At 38.9% G+C, this 24,402-nt stretch overlaps 1 protein-coding gene across 1 annotated transcript; it reads left to right on the top strand.

The window, feature by feature from the left end:
• The first annotated feature begins 35 nt into the window (after window positions 1–35).
• Window positions 36–24,402, top strand: cd82b (CD82 molecule b). Its single transcript, XM_023415315.2, has 9 exons — window positions 36–177; window positions 6,589–6,661; window positions 8,239–8,311; window positions 13,765–13,889; window positions 15,265–15,339; window positions 18,438–18,536; window positions 19,406–19,579; window positions 21,144–21,227; window positions 22,351–24,402. Exons 2-9 carry the CDS (start codon window positions 6,599–6,601, stop codon window positions 22,426–22,428), a joined length of 771 nt encoding a protein of 256 aa, XP_023271083.1. The 5' UTR covers window positions 36–177; window positions 6,589–6,598; the 3' UTR covers window positions 22,429–24,402.

The raw sequence follows: 24,402 nt of genomic DNA on the forward strand, positions 1-24,402 counted from the left end.
CCCACACACACACACACACACACACACACACACACACACACACACACACACACACAAGACTCAGACATGCTCACACTTCGTTTCCCAACAGCGGACACAGTTTAGTCACACCACAGACAGGGCAGAAGACGGTCTACCCCTCAGCCAACTGTTACCACCTTTGGAGAAGAAGTCCAAGTAAGTTTTAATCATATTTGCACGTTTGTAACTAGCTAGTATAAGTGAAACAGTACTGTGTAAAGTTGTTGTAGGTTAGCCGCCATGTCCTTTGCCTTCAGAAAACTCTGTCTAGCCCCAAGAACAACAATTAATGATTACTTATCTTACCAAACTAACCGAAAATGTACTGCCTTCATGCTACAGCAGTTAGGTAAGTCAGCTGTGTAGGGTGAAGAGACGCCAGCTAACAGTTGACGTTAATGTAACTAACGTCAGCTAGTTAACGTTTTTTAACGGTTGGTAAAGTCTTCGAAATGATAATGATAACCGAACTGATTGTGTCTACATAACTTTAGAAAAAGTGTTAACACCCGTCAGATAAGCGAAATTGATATAATGTCACCTTCGTATAGGTTTCTCACGTTGTCAGTGTTAACTGTAAAGACCTAATAATAATGTAATATAAGAAATTTTCTTCACTTTTTGTGACGTTGCATGCTGTTATCTGTTACAACATAGGTTCACAATTGTCTTAAATCAATAGTCAGGTGCCCAGCTGATCACTGACAGAAGTTGTTCATACTGTAATCATTCCCCATGTCCATACTGGCCATTAATAGATCCCTTCATAGAGCGCTTTTAATCTAAGTGATGGGGAACAAAATCTACTAAAAAACTAATCTAAAGTGTATCTGAAGCTAATAAAAGGCTCTGTCCAAATTATTCAGATCAAGTGGGTATCTTCCAAAGTTACAGCCATTTTGCTATGAAATTCTCTTTGTTACAGTACTTTCATTGTAGTTCAGTGGGGAAACACATAGGGAATTTATAAAGAATTTAACTTTGAAAGATAGACTAAGCTTCATAGTAACTTAAGATCAACTTTAAAATTTAGCACAAAACGGGGACTGTGTGGATTTTGTCCCACATCACTGACATTGACATCTGACATATTTTAATGGACAGTAGGAACAGGATGAATAAGCCAAAAACTCAGTGTTCATATGGGAACCTGACTATTGTTTTAGAACAGACTTCAATATAAAGATGAGAGGAGTGATCCTGAAAATGAAAAACCTCCAGGATTAGCTTAACTTTCATGGGTTCAGAATATGGAGAAAAGTGAAATGTCATTATTTAACTTATTATTATTAGAAATGTTAGCTCACTTGTATCAGGAACACTGTCCTCATCACAGGGTTCAATGTCTCAACTTAAAGTGTATTTTAGCCTCCACAGAAACTTTTTGAGTGATGGAGCCATCCGCTTTGATAAAGTGTATTGTATGCTTAAACAACATCAAACCCCCTCTTTTGGACGAGGTTTGATGTTTTGCTACAAAACAATACTATATGTGCAACTCTATTGTTATGTTCTTTAGCAATAGTCCTGGTTATAAACAGATATCTTATAGTTCCCTGCACTATTATTTTACAACAAGGCCGTCAGAAAGGTTTCTATGGGACACAATCTTATTTTTGACAGCTTTGCTACATTGCTATGGTGAGCTGTAACAATGTATTTATGTGGCGAAACAGAAGAGAAGCCACGTAAGCCACACACATTCTAGGCAACATCCAGCTACCACAGTGCTTTTGCAGCCCTCTTGCATTAAGGTGTAATCTTTAAAGCACAATTGTGGTTTACAAACAGAAGTAACCCTCAGGTACTTTCTGTTCTCATACCCCATTTCTTTGTACTTGAAGACATTATTAGTAGATTCATCAAAATTCTCAGCATCAGAATTTGAATAGGTATGCTGTAAATTTGTAAAAGTTTTCTTTTGGGTTAGTCAAAATGTTCCACTTGGTCACCATTGGTGTTCAGCTGGCCATGTACTTGGCGGCTGTTTGTCATTCACAAACTACAGTATACCACTTTGTGACAAAGTGTCACCCACATGATGTCTTTTGAAAAGCCACAGTAGAGAACTGTGTGTGAGCTGTTTGATGCTGTGTAGCACACTGTACCCTCAGGCTGTCACTGAATGAATCCCCATACTGTTGGTTATAGACGGTGCCTCAATTTGGCTTTGAGATGTTAATGGTATTTGTATCACTTTTGATGCTGGTTGAGACAGAAACAGGTTTTTTAAACAGCCAAAGAGGATTTTACCTCTTGCTGTGAGGCGATGTTTTCATCCTTTCACCAAAGCCCGTCTTTTTCTGTCTGTTTTATATTATACAATAAATACTTTGGTGCTTGGTTTAAGCTGGTTTGACTATAAATAGAAATATAAACCATCTGGTTGCTTCTGGTAACTTGTGTTCTGTTTAGTCTTGTTGTCATAGATGCGTAATCATTTCCACTAGATGGTGGGAAGTTACCTGGAACTGAACACCAGAAGGGGATTTCACCACTTTATGTGATATGGTATGACAGTCCCATAGATGCTAAATGGGAAATCCTCTTCATCTCACAGAATTACTTGAATCATATCAACTGATTAAGCATTGTTTAGACTACAGATGTTGCATGACAGTGAAAAACTTTATAGACGTAAACAATAATTGGATAATAAAAATTATCATTACTACCAGCTCTCGTTCTCTCGCTTGAAAGGACTGGGCGGTATGGCCTAAAATTTATAGCACTGTATAATTTGGACAGTCATTAATCATGGACAGTAACTTTACATATCAAAGTATATTTATTTTTTCTTATAATGTCAATATACAGGGGTAGCACTGATATGGCGACTGCATGCAGCCAGTTTTTTTCACTTGACGTTTTTGGAGGACGCATTATTTTACTTTCCTCATATTTCAGAATATGTTTTGATTTGAGGTGATAGAAAAGATTGCTTGTATTACCACACCTCGCAACCACTGTCATCTGACATTGTCGTTGTCTGACTTTAAAATTTGAACCGTGTCCATACAATGGAAGTTGCACTGGTCTTTTTTATCAACTCCTCATCCTCATCGTCTTCCTCCTCTTCGTTATCGGCAGCACTTTCAGACATTTCTTTATTTCCTAACCAAGCAGCATGGACTCGTTTTCCGGATGATGTAGAATTGTTTCCTCTTACTCAAACAAAAATGCTCACCTTTTCATTTAAGTCACCATAAAACCACTGTAGACAATGAGCTACATCCTGTCTATACAGAGGGATAAAGGACATTGTTGCATGGTATTAAGGGCTTTAGTACTGGGATGATGCATCAGGTTCATGCCAGCACGACGGCCTCACAGATGTGTAAATGGATTTATGTATGATAGGAGGTCATACATGGAGGTTGGCACATTGCCTGACTTTTTGTGTACAACAGGGATGTAGTTGATCCATGTTGGGTCCATAACAGACACGGTCACTGCCATCTGCCACTCCTGCTGTCTTCATAATCATCTCTGTACCCCATGCTTCTGAACTGGCTCGTTGTACAGTAAACAAGCACTGATTTAAATTAAGCACCTCTTTTAGTACAACCCCCTAAGATTGTGTGATAGTGATCAGACCTTTGCCAAACCACAGGAAGGAAAATGGGGGCTATGAGGGGAAAAATGGCTGTGAGGTCACAGGATTTGGAAAGTTTAGGTGACTCAATTGCAGTTTTCTCATGGCAAGTCATTTTTTCTGCATATGGTATTTGCACCATGAGGTCAATTCTCCTCTGGCCTTTTTTCAGCTGCCCCCATTCAAATAAGCTACATTGTCTCTTGATTTCAGCAGGATTATTGGTACTGCTGTAGCTCTTATACAAGGTTACAATGGCACTGTTCCTTGGAACTGCTGTTTGGCTCTGCTCTGACTTTCCATACCACTTTCCAGTCTTTATTTTCACTTTGGAAGAGATTTGTCATTCACTTCCAGGGAGTCCTGTGTGATTGGGTTTGCCTAGTTAGGCTCAGAAGAAATGACAATTTAAAATAGCCCCACAGTTTATCTGCTCCATGTGTGAGCTTTCATGGAAGTTGTGCAAAAGGAATTTGAGCATATTTATGGTTTGGGTTGGCTTTGCTCCTAACCTCAATATAGTCAGTTGGCTGCTTTAGAATAAATTGGGCAGGCCTGATAGCCTATTTAATTTGTTGTTTGAAAAATATAATAAGTAGCTCTGGGGCATTGTTAGGAATTGTTTTCACATGGACAGGGCTCGGACAACAAACAATGGTAGTCATAACTAAGCCTTTTTTAATCTGTACTGCTGCTCACCATCTAGACATAAAGACCAACAATCTCCTTTAAGGATTATCTACTTTGCAACGGTATCTGCTGTGAGGTTTGGGCTGTGTGCTGTGTTCAGTTTTGTAAACATGAAAAGCGTGTTGGTATTTAGGTTATCAAATATTGAGTACATTTCATAGCCTAGTGTAGGTGGTTAGTAGTAGTAGTCTGTCCTTTAATAGGCCTACTCTACAGACAGTCTTATACATAAAGCTTAAACCCAGCCAAGCATGTTGGCTCAGAAAGATATACCACATTAATTTATTTCATATATGCATTTGGTTGAATAACTAAAGCTCTTGGGATGAGTCCAAGCAGTTCAAATTGTTTTACTTGGTGAATCCTGACTTTATCCAACCGAACCAGGAAACTAATTGGGAAGGTCAGATTAGAAAAGTTTAACTTTTTATTACCAATGCTGTAATTGTATAATTGGACCAATGTGTTACAATAATGCAGTAAAAGTAACACAATTGTTAAACTAGCAAGTAAACAACATGCTTGCTCTTTTTTGAATACCTTGTTTTGTACTTAGAATAGGCTGTAGTGGATTTCCTGTTGTGATGGTATATATCGAAAAGAGATGGCAACTGTGATATTACTGCTTCACTTTTCACTTGGCTTTATACACAGACAGATGCACTGCTTATCAACTAAGAGCAAGATAAAAGTCTTGCAGACAGATGTGACAGAGATGTCAGAAAAGTAAATATGCTTTATTTGCAAATTATGGGACTGTGTTTCCAAGGTAACTCAAAAGTCATTTACGTGTAATACAACATATTAGTCATTGTTGAAAGTGAGATTTTGCTTCATGAAACAATACTTTGCATAACAGCTCTTGCTCTGCCATAACACAACAGTCATTGTCAGTGTTATGTGCTTGTCTTCAGTTTAATATTAAATCCACCATTATGAAAAAGTAGTTATACAATGATCTATCAAAATAAGAGACTTTTGAAAGCCTGTAAGTAAAAGTATTCTTGTATGTCATAAATAATGCACAGTTTGTGCTTTCAAATATAGTCAACATTTTTATAACTAAGTACACAATATGATAGGCTTTGGGAAGAACCTACAGTTTGGATGCTCAAAGAGACAGAGAGAAGAGAACAGCTTGTCATCTGGCACACAGGGAGTTGTCTTCGTAGTATATTTTCAGACTCCTCAAATAACCACAATGGCTGGTTATATTTTCAGTTCTCTCCTGAAGGAAAAGGTCTGGTTGTGGTAAATATTTTCTTTGGACCATGTTGCCAGAGAGTTTCATAAAGTGTCCCTACTGTGCTGTATGTGTGGTGCTGGCGTGGCCTGCAGGTGTTTTCTCATAGGAAAGTGTTACTCACAGAGAAGTCTTTGAATGCAGTCATATGGGTATGAAATATATATATATATATATATATATATATGAGTGTGAGGTAGACTGATTGTAAAACAATGCAGACGTAACTGTAACATGCCCAAACTTAAAATGTCAGACAGTGACAGCAGGTCTGATTCACTATATTATTGTGTTGTCTGTTATGTGGTCGTATGACCAATGATGAGCTAGACCTGTTAAATATGGATGGACATGGTAATAAATAAGCTACACTTATTTGCTATATTTGGTGTATTTGGCTTGAAATACTTAATAAGATTAGTTGTAAAACGTGTGTTTAGAATCTTGCCTGTTGCTGCTAGTAAACACGGTTGTAGATCGGCCTAACTTCCCTTTTCTTGTGATTACAATAGCATGCCTAACCACATGGGATCTAAACAGTCATCATGACTTAACCACTAGCCACTTTATGGTGGTCTTCCCTCCAATCTGTCTGACTAGGCTGGTTCCTCTTGTTTGTCAAGAATAAAACAGGACTGATTAACAAACTTGCTTTCAAAGGAATACAATATTGTCATAAAACCAAATACTCTCAACAATTGGCCCGTTGTTGTCTTATAGAAGTGGAGATTAGAGCAGGTTGGGCTGTTTAAGACTGGAGAAACGTGCCTGTTGAAAACAAATTAGGCCGATGTTGTTACTTTGAAGATTAAAGCTGTGTTTAATCAAGAACCCAACTGTGCAGATTTCCCTGTGTCCTTGTTCTTTGGCTCATATACTATGCTATTAAAGCCAGTCTATCTCAAGGCTAATTGTCTCTGTTTTGTGTCTTTTTCCATCTTGTGTCTGTTTTCTTATTTTATCTTACATGCCCAGACTGTACTGTAATATTTCTGATGTTCAATTTAACCAATACATTTTCTTTACTTCTGTCTTCCAGAAGCACAACCATGGGGAAAGGATGCATCACAGTCACCAAGTATTTTCTATTTCTCTTCAACCTCCTCTTCTTTGTAAGTAATCCCATTTCTCATCACCGCTTGGTGGTCTTCCTGCACTCAATGCCTTTCGGGTTTTTATGAAGCATTATGTCTTTGGGTTGTCTGTAGGCCCGTACGTTCGTCTGTCTGTCTGTCTGTCCGTCCATCCCTCCGTCCATCCATCACATTGTTGTGAAAGTCATATCTCAGTAACGGCTTGAGGGAATTTCTTCAAATTTACGACAAACATTCACTTGGACTCAAAGATGAACCAATTAGGATTTGGTGGTCAAAGTTCAAGGTCACTGGGATCTCACACAACATGTTTTTGTCCATAACTCACGAATTCGTGCACTTCTTATGACACAATTTAACGCAAATGTCTAATAGGATAAAATAATGAAGGGATATATTTTATATCCAAATGGTCAAAGGTCAACTTCACTGTCATCATCAAAATGTTCTGCAAAACACTTCTGGCCGTTATTCAACGCTTTAACTCAGGAATGGGAGATTTGTGACTATATTTCCTGCAACTTGGCTGGTTGGTGGAAGCATACAGCCATGAAGCTGTAATTCTAGTTTGAATAAGTTTCCTCATTCAAATAGTACCAGAGATTAGTTGAGATACATAGGGAAATGTTTCTCTGACTCTGCCTGGAGCAAAAAGACTTTACTGGTCACCTCAGCACATTCAGGTCTAAACAGCAGCAGATGGTTTCTGTTTGCTTCCTCCTCACTCACATTGGCCACAACATAAAGTCCAGGTTGATAAAACCCCAGACTCCTAAAACCAACTGCGAGGATGTCCAGACCTTTCCAATGAGTCTGTGGCTATAAACCTGATGCAGTCCTTTGATGTGAATGCTCAACTGGTGTCTAAGAGGAAATGTGTGTGTCGTGTCAGTGTTTGTCCACGTGGACACATTAGACAAGGGGAGGCTAGGGGACGCCAGGATGTGGTAGGCTAATGATGGCTGCCAGGAGCTCAGCAGTACCTTTAAATGAACAGCTCTTAACCAGAGCTCTAATTACTGTTGTAGGATAGGGGAGGGGTGGTGTAACGGGGGAAGATGGTGATTCAACAGAGTCTCTCAACTATGGATTTTGCCCCCTCTATAGTGCTCCACAACTTCCAAACAAGGGTGCTCTTAATTACATACTTTGGAACTTCATCACCTCATTACAAGGGTACAGAAGGTAAAACAGATCATTTTCTGAGGCTTTCAGACACTGGTAACAAAATGTTCCTGTTTAGAGATGATGATTCTGCTCATTTCAAATAGTCTTGATCCCTTTATTCACACTAAACACTATTGGATATTAATTGTGATAAAATCCAGCAAAGTGGAAATGAGAACAGGTTGATCTGTTTAAGACTGGAGAAATGTACCTGTAGTGATCTATTCCACATCCTCTTTCCTCTGTATCTGCTGTGAGAGAAAGAGATAGAAGAGTGAGTAAGAGAAGAGTTAGAATCTGATTAATACCAGATGTGACAGACAGAGGAAGCTAAAATGAGGCTCTCTGTTTAAGACATACCTGCACAGATTCTGTTTTACTCTCACATGAGATTTGGTCCGTGATTCTTCTATATTTCCTCTCCACAGATCTTTGGAGCATTGATCATGGGCTTTGGACTGTGGGTTCTCTTTGATAACCAGAGCTTCATTGCTGTTCTGCGTAAGTGTTGTAACACTCACACACACCTTTTGTGATAACACTCATGTCAACAAACATTCAGTGCTTTTGACGCAGCTGGTCTGACTGAGCACAGTGGAAGTGGAAATAGAGATTGGAGAGTGTGCTAGTTGAATACTAAAACCCCTGGCCTACGCTGCACAGTTTATGTGGATTTTATCCCCCAGGACTCATTCCCAAGGAACCACAAAAGGATGTTTGCAACAAACCAAAAATATGACTCAGATGTAATTTGACGACTTCCTCTGCCACTCTGCCCTGTAGACATACAGACACACACAAACCGACACATCTGTTGAGATCCAGGGGAGTAGGTTAGTCAGGGGAGGTGACAGTCTCTCAATTATCAAAGTTTAGTCTTATGTTGGAAACTAGCAGCTTTATTCCCCCACAATTTCCACAGAGTTGCACTTTGAAGTTGCCAGTTCTCTCAGTTCCCCAGATGGCAGAGGCGCACAGATACCATCTCCCACCCACACAGATGTTGTCACAAATCTATTTGTAGACACTGTGTAGTAAGAGAGACACCAAGCCTCCAAATGGCATACTATAAGATGCAAAGTTGTCAGTTTTGTCATAGACGACGGCGTCTCTCACTTAGGTTATCTGCTGTGAAGACACTAAAGAAAGCATAATGAAACCCAGTTCCAGCCTTGCCTGAAAAGAACGGGGAATAAAGTACGGAAACTCTTAGTTGCCATAAATCTTGTTATAAATGCTTTCAGTGTATTCTTCCCAGATGGAGCATTGCCGAGAGCAGCAGTGAAGTTTTCTCACAGTTTATAAAGAAGAATTCTTTCAGCTTATTATCTGGCAACTTCATACTTGTTGGAAGTCAAATTCAGCATTTTTTCAATTAGACCGTGATACTCCTTTCCTATAGATGAACATTATGAATTGAGTTGCAATGCACATTCTCTAGTTGCAGATTCTTAAATGTGAAGACTTGCTGCTTTGCTGTTTCATCATTGCTAAGTTAATATGTTTTGTAATATATTATTGTAATATATTTTGGACTATTGATCAGAAAAAACAAATAATCTGAAGACATCGTCTTGAGCTCTGGGATAGAGTTTTCACTATTTTCTGACAATTTATTTACAAAATGATTCCAGTCCATAACTAAGTTGTTTTTGTTTTTTTGATGAGGGAGCCACATTTCTGAGGGCCGAGCTGAGCTAAAGAAATCTATATTTAGGCTGGAGATCTGTGCTGCTTTGACTAATGAGTTGTGGAAAGGCTGGAGTTTTGACGAAGACCATCGAGAACTGACCTTGTGTCCTAAACGAGTGAGCCCTATCTTCCTATTTTGGCTCTTGAGGTCATCGCTAAGGGAGGAATCACTCCAAGGTTATTATTGAGCTGAGTTTGCTTATCTCCAGCCAGGCATTCAGAACATAAAGGCAGTACAGTATCCATCATCCCTGCCAGCCCCTGTCCTATTGTTATGATAATCCAGCTGTTCCTCTAGAGATAGCAGAGATCTTGCTTCACTGATACCCTGAGGATATCCCTTCCTATGAGGGTCTTGATGACCTTCTCTCCTCCATGTCTTTTTATTCCCTGTACCCAGGGTGGGTCAACTCCTCCCTCTGTCCATGGATTTCTAACCTCACTGGAAATCTCTTACCACTTTGTAAAGGAACAAAAACCAAAGCTGCAGACAACTCTGTTTATTGACTCTGTGTGTTCCCCTCAGAAGCTGTACCATTGCCTGACTATAAACAGGATCTCTGTGTTTTCAGTTTCCATTCTTTATGAGTGATATTAATAGAGGCCTCTGCAGCTGCTCCAGTGACTTCAAGCAGGAGAACTTGAGGGAATGTTTTGGTTTTAGGCCCCCTACTTTTTCGGTTAAAAGGCCATCTTCCTCTAAATGTATACCCCTCTATATCACTGCAGTGCTGTTGATAGTGATATGATGTCTTGAGTTTATCTTGCTGGCACTTGCCACTGTGCCAAAACACAGCTTGCCCAATGTTTAAACAAAAGTCAGCCTTGGAAAGGTCTATGAGCCAGAGAGTGTGCCAAAGCACAGTTTGGAAGTATGCTGCAGATTAATTCAGAAACTTTCCATAGTCATGAACAGAGGAAAGAGGTGGTGGAAAATTATTTTTCTTTATACCTCTCAAACTCTAGAAATTCAGAACAGAGTTGATCTGTACATAATGTCAGCTGTGACTTTTCTCCAGCTGTATACAAACTGAGTATTTGTCTCTGGTTATGTTTACTGACAACAGTCCTCTCTCCACCCTCAGCAGCTTTCTGGAAGCACCATAATTCTGTCTTTAAATGGAAAGTTCTATGGAAACCACCCGAGGAACTATTTTAGAAAATCTAGCAGAGCCCTACATGGAAACATGCCATAGTACATGACAGAACAGCACAGTAACCAGGCAACCACATGCTGACTTCAGGAGAATTGTATGTTTTAATATCACCACAGAAGAACACAGATGTTGCCTTTACAGCTGGAAACATGTCAAGTAAAGTATCTGTTGCTTTGCAACTTTAACACACCTGGGAGTGTCCCTGAGAGGAAAACATTTTTTGAGTTTCAAAAGACTTTAATTTTAAGAGTGTAGGATAGAAACTAGCTGAAATGTAAAAGTCCTGCTGATTATGTTTTACTGTTAGCTGCTACATGATGTTAGAGGAAATAGTTAATCCCAAGAACTGATGTGTAACATTTCTGACCATAGCATGCCAAGAATATTAGAAAATTGCTCAGATGAAAGTGTGGTCGCAGCAGAGAATTGTTTTGAGGTTGCATTAGCCTTGCATGACGTTCTTGCTAATTTCAGGGTGTATGTTTTTACTGGAACAAGTGTTCATTGGGTTGCAGGGAAACCACACACAAACATCTATCTCAATTTTAGTTACCACAGTTAATAATCATAGAAAACTGGCTTATGATCTGCATGGAGGAAATTATGTTGATGGTTCATTATAGCTAAGTAAATTTTTGTTTCATTGATTTAGTGCAGTGAAGTAGTTCTTATCTTTTCACCAAACATTAAGATTAACAACTGTGATAAAAAACCATTGTATCGAGCAGAAAGAACAATTAACACGTATCATGCAGTGTGAGTTCAGTATTGAAATGTTTGTGTCACTGTCACATAGATATTGATCTTCTTTTCCACCAATTGAAGCCATAGCAGTCTCTTGCAAAAGTTTGGTTTGCTTTGGTTTGGCAACACTGAACATGTTCAGCGTACTTCAAAGTTTTCGCTCAATTTCTTGACTCTTAACAGTCATCGATATTTGTGCAATGTGCTATGATGTTTTTTGCAGACACTTGTTGTGTGTCTGTGTGTGTGTGTGTGTGTGTGTGTGTGTGTGTGTGTGTGTGTGTGTGTGTGTGCATGTGCGTGTGTGTGTGTGTGTGTAAGTAATAACAGGCTTCCACAGAGTGCTGGATATAGAACATACAATATGCTTGTCTGCCTCCCTTTAAATAATACCCTGTAGCCACATAAACACTCTGCATATGTTGACCTAAGTACTTTTAGCTTCCAGTTATTCTCAAACCACCACAGCTCTGGTAAGTCATGTAGAGTCAGCCATGTACATGCATGTAATGATATATTTGTGCATCAGTACACTAGGTGTTTCAGTAAACTACGTTTATGTACAAAATATAATATACATAAAATAGGTTTGTCATTGCATTAGGGCTACAACTAACAATTATTTTCTTCATCAGTAAACCTGCATCTTATTTTCCTGATTAGAGAATTAATCTCTTGGTTTACAAAATGTCAAAAAAGAGTAAAAAATGTCAGTTATAATTTCTCAAGATCCTATGTTATGACTTCAAATATCTTGTTTTGCTCAACCAACATTCCAAAACTGAAAGATATTTATGTTACAATGATATGAAACTCAGAAAATCCTCACATTGGAGAAGCTGGACGTTTTGCTTAAAAATGGCTGAAACAATAATGAACAAAGTTGCAGATTAATTTTTTGTTGATTGATTAATTGACTAATCGTTTCAATCAAGATTACATGTAGAATGGGGTGTGCCTTCTTTGTCTGTCTCTATACTGTTAACAGTCCATTGATGGTGAAAATACCAAAAATTCATCTTAAAAAAATTTCATTTAGAATAACAAGTCAAATATATTTAGCTGTTATACAGCAATAAGTTCTTATAAGTAACAAATAATGAAACGCATGGGAACTGTTTCGCATATATTGATGAATGACAGTGAAAAAGAAGTAGGATTTTGGTCTTGAAAAATGTTATCAGAGTTTGCATCTCTAAACAAGCATAGTAGTTTATTCCAAAGAACTGGGGCATGGTAGGAAAGTGCTCTGCCGCCCTATGGATTGCTTATTTATCTTTGGGATAATGACACAGTCTGCATCCTGTGATAATATACAGTCATTAAGTTTTACACAGTAGAGTTGGGCATAGAAAGACACCTTGTTTTATAGTCTATTGGATAATTAATTTTCATTGTGCATCTGCCAGGGTGTATATTGCATGTGATGATTGCTGCATGAAGCATCAGCAGATGATATGGCAAGGGAATTAGGAATAAATAGTGAACAAGCCAAAAAGCAACATTGCATTATATTCAAAGAGCAGCAGTAAAGGAGGTGCTGTGTTAGTCGGCTTCTTCACTAAATGAGTTATCTGGTAGCTCTTGCTGGTTTGCTTGGCCTAGGAATCTTTAGGAGCTGAAGCCATTTCACAACACTCAGATTCTGGCTTCATCTGCAGACCGAGCTCTGACTCTCTGGAGCTCCTCCAGCCCAGATAACACAGCCACATAATGGCTCCAGTTTATCTCCTCTCCAACCTTCCAATCTTCCATTTCAGTGCCAGCCCCTCCTCCTGGATCTCTCCCGCTCTACATACCAAAGAGGGAACTAAATTAATCTTGCCACACATTGTCTTGTCTTGCTCCAACTCTCTCTGGTGTCCTATTAAAATATTTTTTTGTGGGAGAAAAGCACAAGAATACTCTGAATTCAGAGGAGTAAACGGTTTGTTCTGTGAAGCATTTTTGGCTCGCTGTTGCTATCTGTATCAAAATGATTTTGCATGTGAACAAAACCTTCCTCTGTGCTGCATTTGTTTTCAAGCACACACTGTGGTTAAAGCAGAAACATGAGTATAGATCATAGATTGACCCTGTTACTTTTATTTCATCATTAAAAATTGTGTGGGTTACTGTATTATGTGTGCTAAATTGTCATGGTATTTTGTTTTAAAAAATACTTTGCTGAGTCTAACTGAAGAACTGAATTTAACTATAAACTCTTGCTATAAAACTGTAGCAGTTTGCAATGACCAAAAATGTTTCAGAGGTTCTGTGTATGTTGAACTCCCCTGTGTTTTATTTTTATTCATATATATTATATTTATATATATTTTAAATTATATATTTTTGAGTTTATATTTTTTATGTTTTTTCCAGAGGAATCATCAGACACAGTGAAAGTGGCTTCATACATCCTCATCGGAGTGGGTTCACTGTCAATGGCCATGGGCTTCTTCGGCTGCATAGGGGCCATCTACGAAATCCGTTGTCTGCTGGGTCTGGTGAGGAATCACATTCACTTTGAGCTCTAATGCTAACATGCTACAGCTTGGTTACATTCTCTTAAGAGGCAAGCATAAGGTTAATACCCTCAAGTTAAAAAAAAAAAATTTGCATCAGAAACTCACAGGCCACACTTCATTGATGACCACACAGGAAACTCAATGCTGTGTTAAATGACGGAGAAAATAAAACCTAAATTTCAACCTCAGCCTCATGTCTCTACAATTGAGTCTATAATAAAGACATAAAAATAAATATTGTCCTACAATTAAAACATACGAAACCCACATTTATTGTTTTGCGTGACACATTCAGCTATATGCACCTGCTCAAAATGTTAAGCTTGACTAAGAACACCTGATAGATTCTTGCTGACAGTAAAGCCCTTCAGCATTTCTGTTTCTGTGTGTGTTCACAGCATGTGTGGATTTACTAAGAGGAAGGGGGGTGACAGGGATAAAGCGGGTGAGATGTTGGGGGTACAACAAGAGTGGGGATGGGTGCATGACCTCTACAGTGTTAAACCTGCTAGGAGTTAACTGAAGAACTGCCGTGACCTACTTCTTCCAGTGACAGTGACCAGCTGGCAGTAGACCCCCCATCACACACACACACACACATACACACCAACACACACACACACCAACACACACACACACACACACACACACACACACACACACACCACCTTTACAGTCAGGGAGGCCATACATAAGGCTGTGGAAGGATCTTTAATGGCTTACATTATTATTGCTGAAGGTGTTAGAGATTGTGTTTAAGATGTATGTATCTGTAAGAGTAGATTAGTCAATTTCAAGTCAAGTCAATTTTTATTTGTATAGCGCTAATTCACAACATAAGTTATCTCAAATTTCTTTCTTCTGCTTTTTTGCTATTTAAAGTGGGGATTTTTAAACCTACAGTAACAGATTTTTTTGGCCACTCAGGGGCAGCAGAAACAAATTGTCAGCACCTTTTACCACCTAACCACCAAGTTGATGTGGTGCACTAGTTAACAAAAGGTTGTTTGTTTTCACACATCTGGCAGTTACAGAGTAATATTATCATTTGATTTGCAGTTGAATTGTTTATGGCAACCTGGAATGTAAGTCCAGTATTCACGCTTCAGCTCTGCTTTTGGTCTCTACCAACTAATCAGGGGAAAATATCTAGCTCTTTCACTGCTAAATGCTCCACTATGTTCATACGTTTTCACATTGTCATTTGATATATTCAATAAGAAAATATTGATTATAGCTTTTTCAAGAATTCCTTACTTAATTTCCCATAATTTGTAATAGGAGATTATTGATTTCATGCAGTGTTGTAAGTGTTTAAGTGTTTGGATTATTAAAGTTGTTATATCCCCCACAGTACTTCACATGTCTCCTGCTCATCCTCATCGCCCAGGTCACCGCTGGAGTCCTCATTTACTTCCAAAGAGAGCCGGTAAACATGAGTGTACTTTATGAATCTACCTTTTTCTGTTCACTTCTTTCTTAATTTCACTTCTTTATAATTTGTCACTTAGTTTCTACAGCATTTTTTAGTCCTCTTAGTTTTTGGCTGGACTGCAACAGTGGGGCCAGCCCTATGATCCTAAATGTCCTTGACTGACTGACTGAGTGATCATATTTGTGCCACTGGTCAGCCGAATACCACATGGCCGTTGCTCTTTCAAAATGAAAACAGTTTCTTATAGGGGGTCATTTACAGCTTGCAATATTGCCAACATAGCGCATTTGAAGTGAATGGTCTCGGTTCGGTTCACTTCAAATGTGGTATGACCACCTCAAGAGGTGGTCTCAATTCGGTTCGCTTAAAGTACTCATTGCGATTTGCTTAATTTGTGCATTATGAACACAAAGCACCCCAGGTTCGCTTCACCTTTTGCCATTGCATTATAGCCCTGCTGTAGACAGATCACAGGCTATTGCATTGGGACCCTCGAAAAGACATATAGATGGAACCATGGCCGCTGATAACAGCAAGATGGACGAGCTGGACGAGGAGTAGTTTGGTCAAAGAAATAACTATTGTACTTCTCCAGATACAGAACAAACACATCAAACGGCAACAAACTTATCTAGGAAGCACTGATAAGTAAATATAGCTGAAATCACAGCACAGTCTTTGTCTTTAACTTATGTGTTTGGAGATTTGCAGTTATTAAATGAGGATTGTAGTAGTGTAGAGCAGCAGCTTGGAAATGGCTTGAAAGTTAAAATGTAGTCTTACTGGTCTGTGTGTCAGTCACTATATCATACTTGTTCTGTTGTCTGACAGCAAAAACAGTAAAACATGTTAATGAGAACATCTTTACTGGAAATTCAACTGTATTAAAATACTGTGTATGTGAGCAGAAAGAGTAAGACAGAAGCAAACAAATAAAGGGCTGAAACCAGCTGACACTACGTAGAACGGAGTCCAGCCATATACTAGGTTTTGACCTAGTCTTCCCTTTTCTTCTCTCTCCTAATTTGACCTTCTTTGACACTTCTCTCCCTCCCACCACTCTTCCTCCCACTGGTACTTATGACACCCCTCTTCACACTGTGTCTGGCTGCTTTAGGGCGTAGCTAAACCTGTTAGTAAGCCCCCTGCATCCTGTGATGAAACAGTTTGATCGCTCGACGAATGGAAAGTAACAGGATATCGGTTTTTTTTTTTTGATGAGATGTTGGATGCTGGTAGAAAGTAAGATGAAGCAGGTGGACTGGGTAAAATGTCTGACAACTACAGAGGAAATAGCAAGCAGGCTCTTTCACTACAAGTTTCCATTATCATCTCATTTTCTCCTCTGGGTGTTCTTTGCGTTTTGGTTTGGAGGAAGAGAGGGCAAACACATATATAGTGAATGTGTGATCCTAATGCTGCGGTCATATATTAACATACATATTAAATTGGTATGCCTAACACTGCCCCATCTAGAACAGTTAGTTATCACTCCAGGGATGGAAACCACGTTCTACTGAAGTCTTTGATTATATAGTACCCCCTACAGGTAGGATCACCAAGTCATTAGGGTTGATTAAATATGTTTCAGCCTTTGCTCTGAGATGAGTGTCAGTCTGTTTTGAAAAAGTAAAAGTAAACTAAAATGTAATAAGCCTTTGATAGATAAATAAGCCCAAGGGGAAATTTAAGTCACTAATACTCAGGAAAGGACAAATTAGAAAAACAAGTCAGACAGGTCACAAAAAGTCACACTGCTCAGTGAAAACCATGTGTCTCAAAAATGGAAAGAAGAAGAAGTGTTCCTTTATGGGTTGAGGTTAAGCTAAATAAACAATTTAAAAACCTGCTGGATTATCTTTAAAACAAAATTCTGAACTTCTGTTTTTCTGAACTTGTGCACAGTTGATGTTTCGGAGAAATTAACATGACAGCAACAACATGACATGTACTGACACTACAATACTAACACATATTCCTAGAGGACACTTTTGCGCAGGACCCTGCCAAGTTACTTGTGTGCCACTTGATATTTCACAAGTGATGCAGTTAAAACAATACCAATAAAACATGTAACAAAATGTTATAAATATTTAAAAAAGCTTTACAGTCAGATGCAGGTGGATGTAAAAAAAATCATCCAATGCTACAGAATACATCCAAATATCACATGTTATGTGTGTGTTTACCTCTGTGAAGTTTTTGGACATCTTTGACATGTCACTCAACACAATTTTACCAAATACACCATAAATGGGTTGACTATCATACTTAAGTATCAAACTGGTGATCATACCAGTACTAGATCCAGACTTTAATCATAGAGCCGGCCTTGTGTGTTTGCACTGTGTGTGAAGGGAGTGTTGTGTTTGAACACACAAACCTCCAGAACCAGTTCCATACTCTGAACATGGCCCGTCCCTCCCAGCACATAAAAAGCCTTTCCCTTGGTAAACCTCACCTATGTAGGACTCATGATAGGTGGAGGCTGATGTTGCCCCCTCAGCTGTTAAGCTTCCAGCATGTATGTATGTGTGTACATGTGTTTGTGTGTATCTCTGAGAAGATGTGTAAGTCTGCAGCCTTAGACGTGCTCCCTGTGTTTAAGGCTCACCACAGGGCAGGGTGGTGCCCTTTCCCAGAATAGGGTGAGGCTCTCACTCATCTTCAGTAGAGCTCTGAAGCTGCATTGCTACCACTATTCTGTGGTCTTGCACGCATAAACACAGTCATGCGCCTGCTAAGCTGTATTTTTGCGATTCTTCAGCCCAGCATGGGACTTCACAGGGCAATACCACCCGAGGTGTTGCCCTAAGAAACATTAAGTTCAGATGTTGCTCGTAAATTTTAGAAAAAGATTTAGTGTTGGTGTGTTTGTTTTGTTTTCTTCAACGCTGTCTGTCTGCCATGCACCATGATTGATTTCTATGTTGAAAAGCTTGACTTGTTTTATGGCTTATATACTAACAAGCACACACATACTGTGTATGTATAGTTATCTATAGTATTTTTATCAACTAAATCAAGTGATCAGTTTTGGTGTGACGCTTAAAATTTGCATTGTTAATGATATATTGTCATCTCATTTCTAGTTGAAATATGAGATGTCCAACATCATAAAAGGCATGATAATCAACTACACTGGCCAGAACAGGACCACAGAGCACACATGGGACTTCATTCAGAGGACGGTGAGTTGACTCTTTTAACCTGGTTTTTACAAGACACACACAGAAGTCTAATGTAATCGACAATTTGAATACCCATTCTTTTAAGCTGGTTACACAATGCTGAACATTAAAATGAATAAACTAAATCCATTGAACAACTCTGTTTTAATAAAGTTATAGTTAGCATTGCTGGTACCATTAATACACCTGTGAATACATGAAAAGCAGCAGTTTGGATGTATCTGGTTTATCTAAAGTGACTCTTACGGTAACATGAGGGCACATATTTTTAGAATGGGTGTCTCTGGTGTGAATTCAACTCTTAACCCTGCGATGCTCGTTGCATGTTCTTTTCTTTGTAATGCTGCATCCACACCGTGTCTGCAGGGGAAGAACAGGAAAACCTCCCATTACTCTAGAGTGTTAGTGTATGATTACCCCCACCACTATATATATATATATAAGGTTGCAAACTATATGTAGCTCATTTTAAATAAAGAATTAGTGTTTAACACTTGAATTAGTGTTGATGTTGGATTCTATTTATGGTATGCATTGGAAATTGACTTTTAAGTAGCTCAACAGCTACTTGTCACTTTGCATACCCCACAAAGCTTACAATGAACAGTTTCATAGAATTAGTCCCTATAAAACCTTTTGACTTTTGAAGAGCAGAGGAGCATTAACAAAATTCTATTCACTTCCATCATTTTGGTCTGGCAGCAGAGGTTTTTAGAGAATTTGGTGTACTTTGGGCGAACTAAACTAATCAGATTATAGCAAATAAGCCACAGTCAGATTGCTCCTCACTCTGATAAAGTTTTGAGCATTTTTTTCACTACCTCCACTGTGTCCTTTTTTCACATCCTGCCTCTCTTTCGAATCACCAGATGAAGTGCTGTGGATGGACTGGTCCAGGAAACTGGTCTGAGAACCTTTCAATCAAGAACAGCTCCAAGAATCTCTACCCATGTTCCTGTCGCAATGAGAGCCTGTCTGGCACGGACATCCAGGAAGTAGGCCTGTGTGAGCACATGTCCACAGATCTACCTGTCTATGAATCGGTACATAGCACTTCTGAAATCTGTCATACTGTTTCTTACTGATGAAGTCAATGGCTGTTTATCCAGTTGGTCCACTCTCATTTCTGTCTCAGCATCAAGGCCAACCAGTATGTGTGAATATATATTAGTTGTGGAGTAGCATAATTCTGTGATTGGTTGTAAAAAGCTTCTAGCTTTGCCTCATATTTTTCCTGGTCACTCACTCATTCAGACACCGTATGAAACTGCCGCCTGCAGTCTGCCTCATTGTGCTGAACAAACTACTTTTTCCTGAGAAGGGACTTTTTTCCTTCAGTGCAGCTTTTTACTCAGCTGTCAGTGTTGTAATTTTAATTGATCAGTCAAGATTCATTCACTAAGCAGACATGTTGGATATCACTTAGTTTAACTGTTTTTGCTTTCATTCACAATATCTATAAGTGATATTGCAAAAGCAAACATGACATGCATTTTAATGTATTTAAATCTCTTTCCACTTCATTTAATTGGCATATTGTTGAAAGGGTTTGCTACATAGGACAGTCAGTGCTAAAACATTCACCCCGTCTGTGTCATACTTTTATATTTACCTTGCAGTGGTGAAAGAAGTAAAGGGATCTTATACTTGCATAAATGTTGCAGTGCCACAGTATAAAAATACTTTATCACAAGTAAAAGAGCTGCACTGACATCCTACTAGGTAAAAGTTCAAAAATATACTTAAAGTAAGTACTTAGTATGCTAAATGGCACCATTCGGAGTATTATACTTATCATATATGTATATATCATTGGAATATAATAATAGCTGTAAAATAGATTTGAAATTAAAAGTACAACATTTCCCTATGAAATGTAGTGGAGTTTAAGTATAAAGTTGATAAAGTCGAGCTACTCCAGTAAAGTATAAATACCTCAAAATTGTACTTAAATACAGTAAATTTACGTAGTTATATTTGCCGCAGCACCATCTTGACATGTGACATGACACAATTTGAACTGTCTTCTGTAATAAATCGTACCCAGCCTCAATAATGTCTTTATAAATGGAAACATTTTATCTTTAGGTCCAGACCACAGTCAGTCTTACTTGGTGTTCCTGCAGCTGGGTGAACAATGCTACAACGTGCCTGCATTGTCCTCATAGACCTCACACCTTTACTCATTACATAAGTCAGTTAGACTCATGTTGTGTAACTCCTGGTGCCAGCTCAGTGTGGCACTGTGGTTGCACTTAATCAGCACAGTTAATTCAGACAGCTGAGGCGTGTCGTTTGTGCTTTGTGATTCGTTCAAATACCAGGAAAGCTCTACTGTTCTGTTGTTTGGTCTGCATGTTTCAGGAACTTTACTCTCTCTCTCTACTGTTTTCCTCAGCTCAGCTAAGCCATGTTATTCTTCCCGTCACTGACTCAGTCCAAAGCCAACAGTCGTGTTTTGAAAAGGCTCTGTTCATGTCCGGCTGGGATCACGTAGTCATTCATCTCTCCACTGCATGCTGGCTCGCCGCCCCCGTCCCCCCTCCTTCCATGTCTTTCTCAGCCTCATTCTGTCTCTCCTTCTCCCTCTCTTGTTCTCTCCTTCAGGGCTGTATGACCAGTGTGGAGAAATGGCTCCTGGACAACTGTGGGGTTATTCTGGGAATGTGTGTCGGTGTGGCAGTTGTGGAGGTACAGTATTTATCCATCCCTCACACTAGTCTATAGGCGAGAATACACTATGTGATTTTGGGCTGCCCCAGATGAAAGATGACCAATGTGAAAGAAACATGGTGATATCTTTGGTCATGGCTCCAAAACGTCGGTCCTCTGCGAGAGAGGTTCAAAGATGGCCATTGTCATGGTTTTGTGATCAAAGAAGGCCTGGAACAACCCTCACATTGTTATTTCTTTCACATAACATGGAACAATGGAACCATATGTATTGTTCAGTTATTTATTTGTCACAAAATACTTGGCAATTAAAATATTTCCTGTTCCCCACCATATACACAGCATTATCTATTAATTAATTTAATAAAGTGCCCCCATCTAATGCCATAAATAGAATCTAATTCTGTGGGAAACACTGTAATGTGTTAATTAGTGAGCTTTAGAGATAAATGTAGGCAGATTCCAGTCTTTATGCTAATCTCCTGGCTCCAGCTTCATACAGTATTTAATGGAAAGACATGAGATTGATATCATTTAACTCTTGGCACAAAAGCAAATAAGCTAATTTCCCTAAATGCCAAACTATTCCTTTGACCAAAACAAATGGGTGTCTTCCAAAGTTGGTCCGGCTGACCTTTGAAATGCCTTTTTACACAGAACGAGGAGTGTGGATTTTCATCCCCGATCTTTTACAGTGGAGTCATGTTAGAGTGGGATCACTTCATTGCCTGTATGGAGAGGAGGAGAGGTTGCAGCAGCCAATAACTCTTTGAACTAGAGCTTGATTTTACTATTAGTTGATTAAATTAGTCGAGCAATGGAAAAATAACGGGCACCTATTTTATTTTATAGTTAATAGCTAGTAATAGTTATTAGTTTTTCAAGCAAAAATGTTAAATACTCTTTTGTTCCTATTTCCAAAATTAAAAATGAACATCACTGTGGGTCATAGGAAATTGTGTGTTTATTATCTTCAGGCAATTAGTTGAGAAAACAATCATATGATTAATTGGTTGTGATGCAGTAAAGATACATTGTATGTGTGATTTAATTCTTTGGCTTTGACACATATTTTTTGAGTGAAAGCTCCACTGGTAAATTTCAACTCTGATAACTAAGGTGACAACTCCATTTCCTCCAGCTCCTCGGGATGATTCTCTCCATGTGTCTGTGCAAGAGCGTCGTCCAGGAGGACTATACCAAAGTACCGAAGTACTGAGCTGAAGACGGAGCCAGCTTCACACCACACACAGATGGATGGACTCTTTGCCTCTCTCTCCTTGTCTCACATTCTTACACACACACATACACACACACATGCACACGCACACATACACACATAAGGTAAGACAGCTGTCTCTCCCATTTGAGTGTCTCCTGCCTTGACAGCTGTGCAAATGTCTCACACCCCAAATGTCTCTCTCACACACACACACACACACACACACACACACACACAGACACACACACCTCTCAATCAAACTTGATACACTTGTTGGACGTAAGTTCACAAGTTACCATTGTTGTCTTATCATTTGTGTTTTCTAAGCAGACATTTGTGATATTTTTTGGTGGAGGCCTGAGAATTTTGTAGTTTGATACTATGATACTATGCAGACGTTCATTTATATGTTGTTTGTTTTCCTTGGCTGACCTCAAAGAAGCGCTTAACATTGTAGTAGAGAGAGCACTTTAGTGACATTTGGTGAGCTGAGAGCAGGAGCATCTTCTGACTCTGGGGCAGGGAGATGAGAGGGAGGTGGGAGGTCATGGGTGTGTGCATGGGAGACGCTTTTAAGGATTAATGCTACTCTGTGATCCTGCAGCTGGTATTTTTGGTGCACAGGGCGGAGGAGAGGCCCAGGGCAGGGCTGCTGTGGTGGAGGTTTTGGCTTCTATCATCAGCTCCTTGTACCCAGTAGTCCTAATATTAACACCCACCACCACCACCACCAGCTCCTCCCTCCCAGTATCCATCATCTGTTAGCGTCTTTAAAACACATCACTGTCCTTCTCTTGGGTGTGTGTGACTGGTAACCAGTAGCTTTCCAAAATGACTAGTTTTGCATGAAGTAAGTGTGTGTATGATGTATTGAGTGAGTATTTTATTTCTTTTTATTCTTTTTTTTTTATATTCTCATGTCATCTGTGTTTTTCTTTTTTATTACAACTGTATATATGACGTTAGTAAGGGATTATGGCACTTCAGTGCTTAGTCAGCATTTTGTATGGGAAAGCTATCACCCTCATACTCTTGTTTTAAGAGTGCTATTGTTCTTCGTTTCCTTTCTATGATGTACAGAATGTGGCTGCCACCGCAGCTCATCAGCTTCATTTTGGTCTGAATCAGAGAAATTGGAACCCTTAGAGTGAATCAGTCATCACTCTTGAAGCTATGTTTTCATTTCTTTAGAATAGTTTGTGAACAGACAGTCTCTTGCCCTGAACATCTTTATTTAAGATCCTCACACCTGCCTTCATTTAGAAAAATCTTGTTTTTTTTAATTGTAGCAGTAACATGAAAACGGCAGCTGTGTGACCACAATGTATCTTCCCTTTTCTGCATGATTGTTTGTGTTCCGAGAAATTGTTTTGCACGGTTTATATTATCAGTAACAACAGCAGAGAAAAAAGTTGGAGCTCACAGTGTTTGCATTTTTTCAGAGGCTGCTATGACCAAAAAATGATGTTCATCAATTCATACTATTGTTGCAAAAAATGTTTTACAAAAACTTTGTGTGAGTTTCCTCATCCCACTTATTATCCATCTCATTGTCTCAGTCCTCCCACTTCATTTTGAACACACTACTATGGCTGAATTTATGGTTAATGTAGTGGATAGATTGCACTTTTATGTGGCTTATAGTTTTTCATTTCATCTCACATTTTATTTCAAATCATGTTCATCATGCTACAATTACACCAGAGGGAGGAAACTGACCATTGTATAAAAGAACAGTTGCATCTTTCACAATTACAGTCAGCCTCTATTTTATGACCTGACAAATTGAAACATAATTTAACTTAATGAGAGATGAAGGCTTTTTATTGTGTTGAAGATATTTTTACACTTTTACAAAAAAATGAATGATTTTGTGTCGTAGAAAAAATATATGTGGACCTGTAAGCCAAGTTTGAAAACATTGTGTATTTGTTTTTATTATTGAGAACTATTAAACTTAAATTCACTAAA

This window comes from Seriola lalandi, unplaced genomic scaffold (genome assembly GCF_002814215.2).
Source record: "Seriola lalandi dorsalis isolate HSWRI2012SDOR001 ecotype SW California unplaced genomic scaffold, Sedor1 jcf7180002054548, whole genome shotgun sequence".
Classification (NCBI taxonomy): domain Eukaryota; kingdom Metazoa; phylum Chordata; class Actinopteri; order Carangiformes; family Carangidae; genus Seriola; species Seriola lalandi.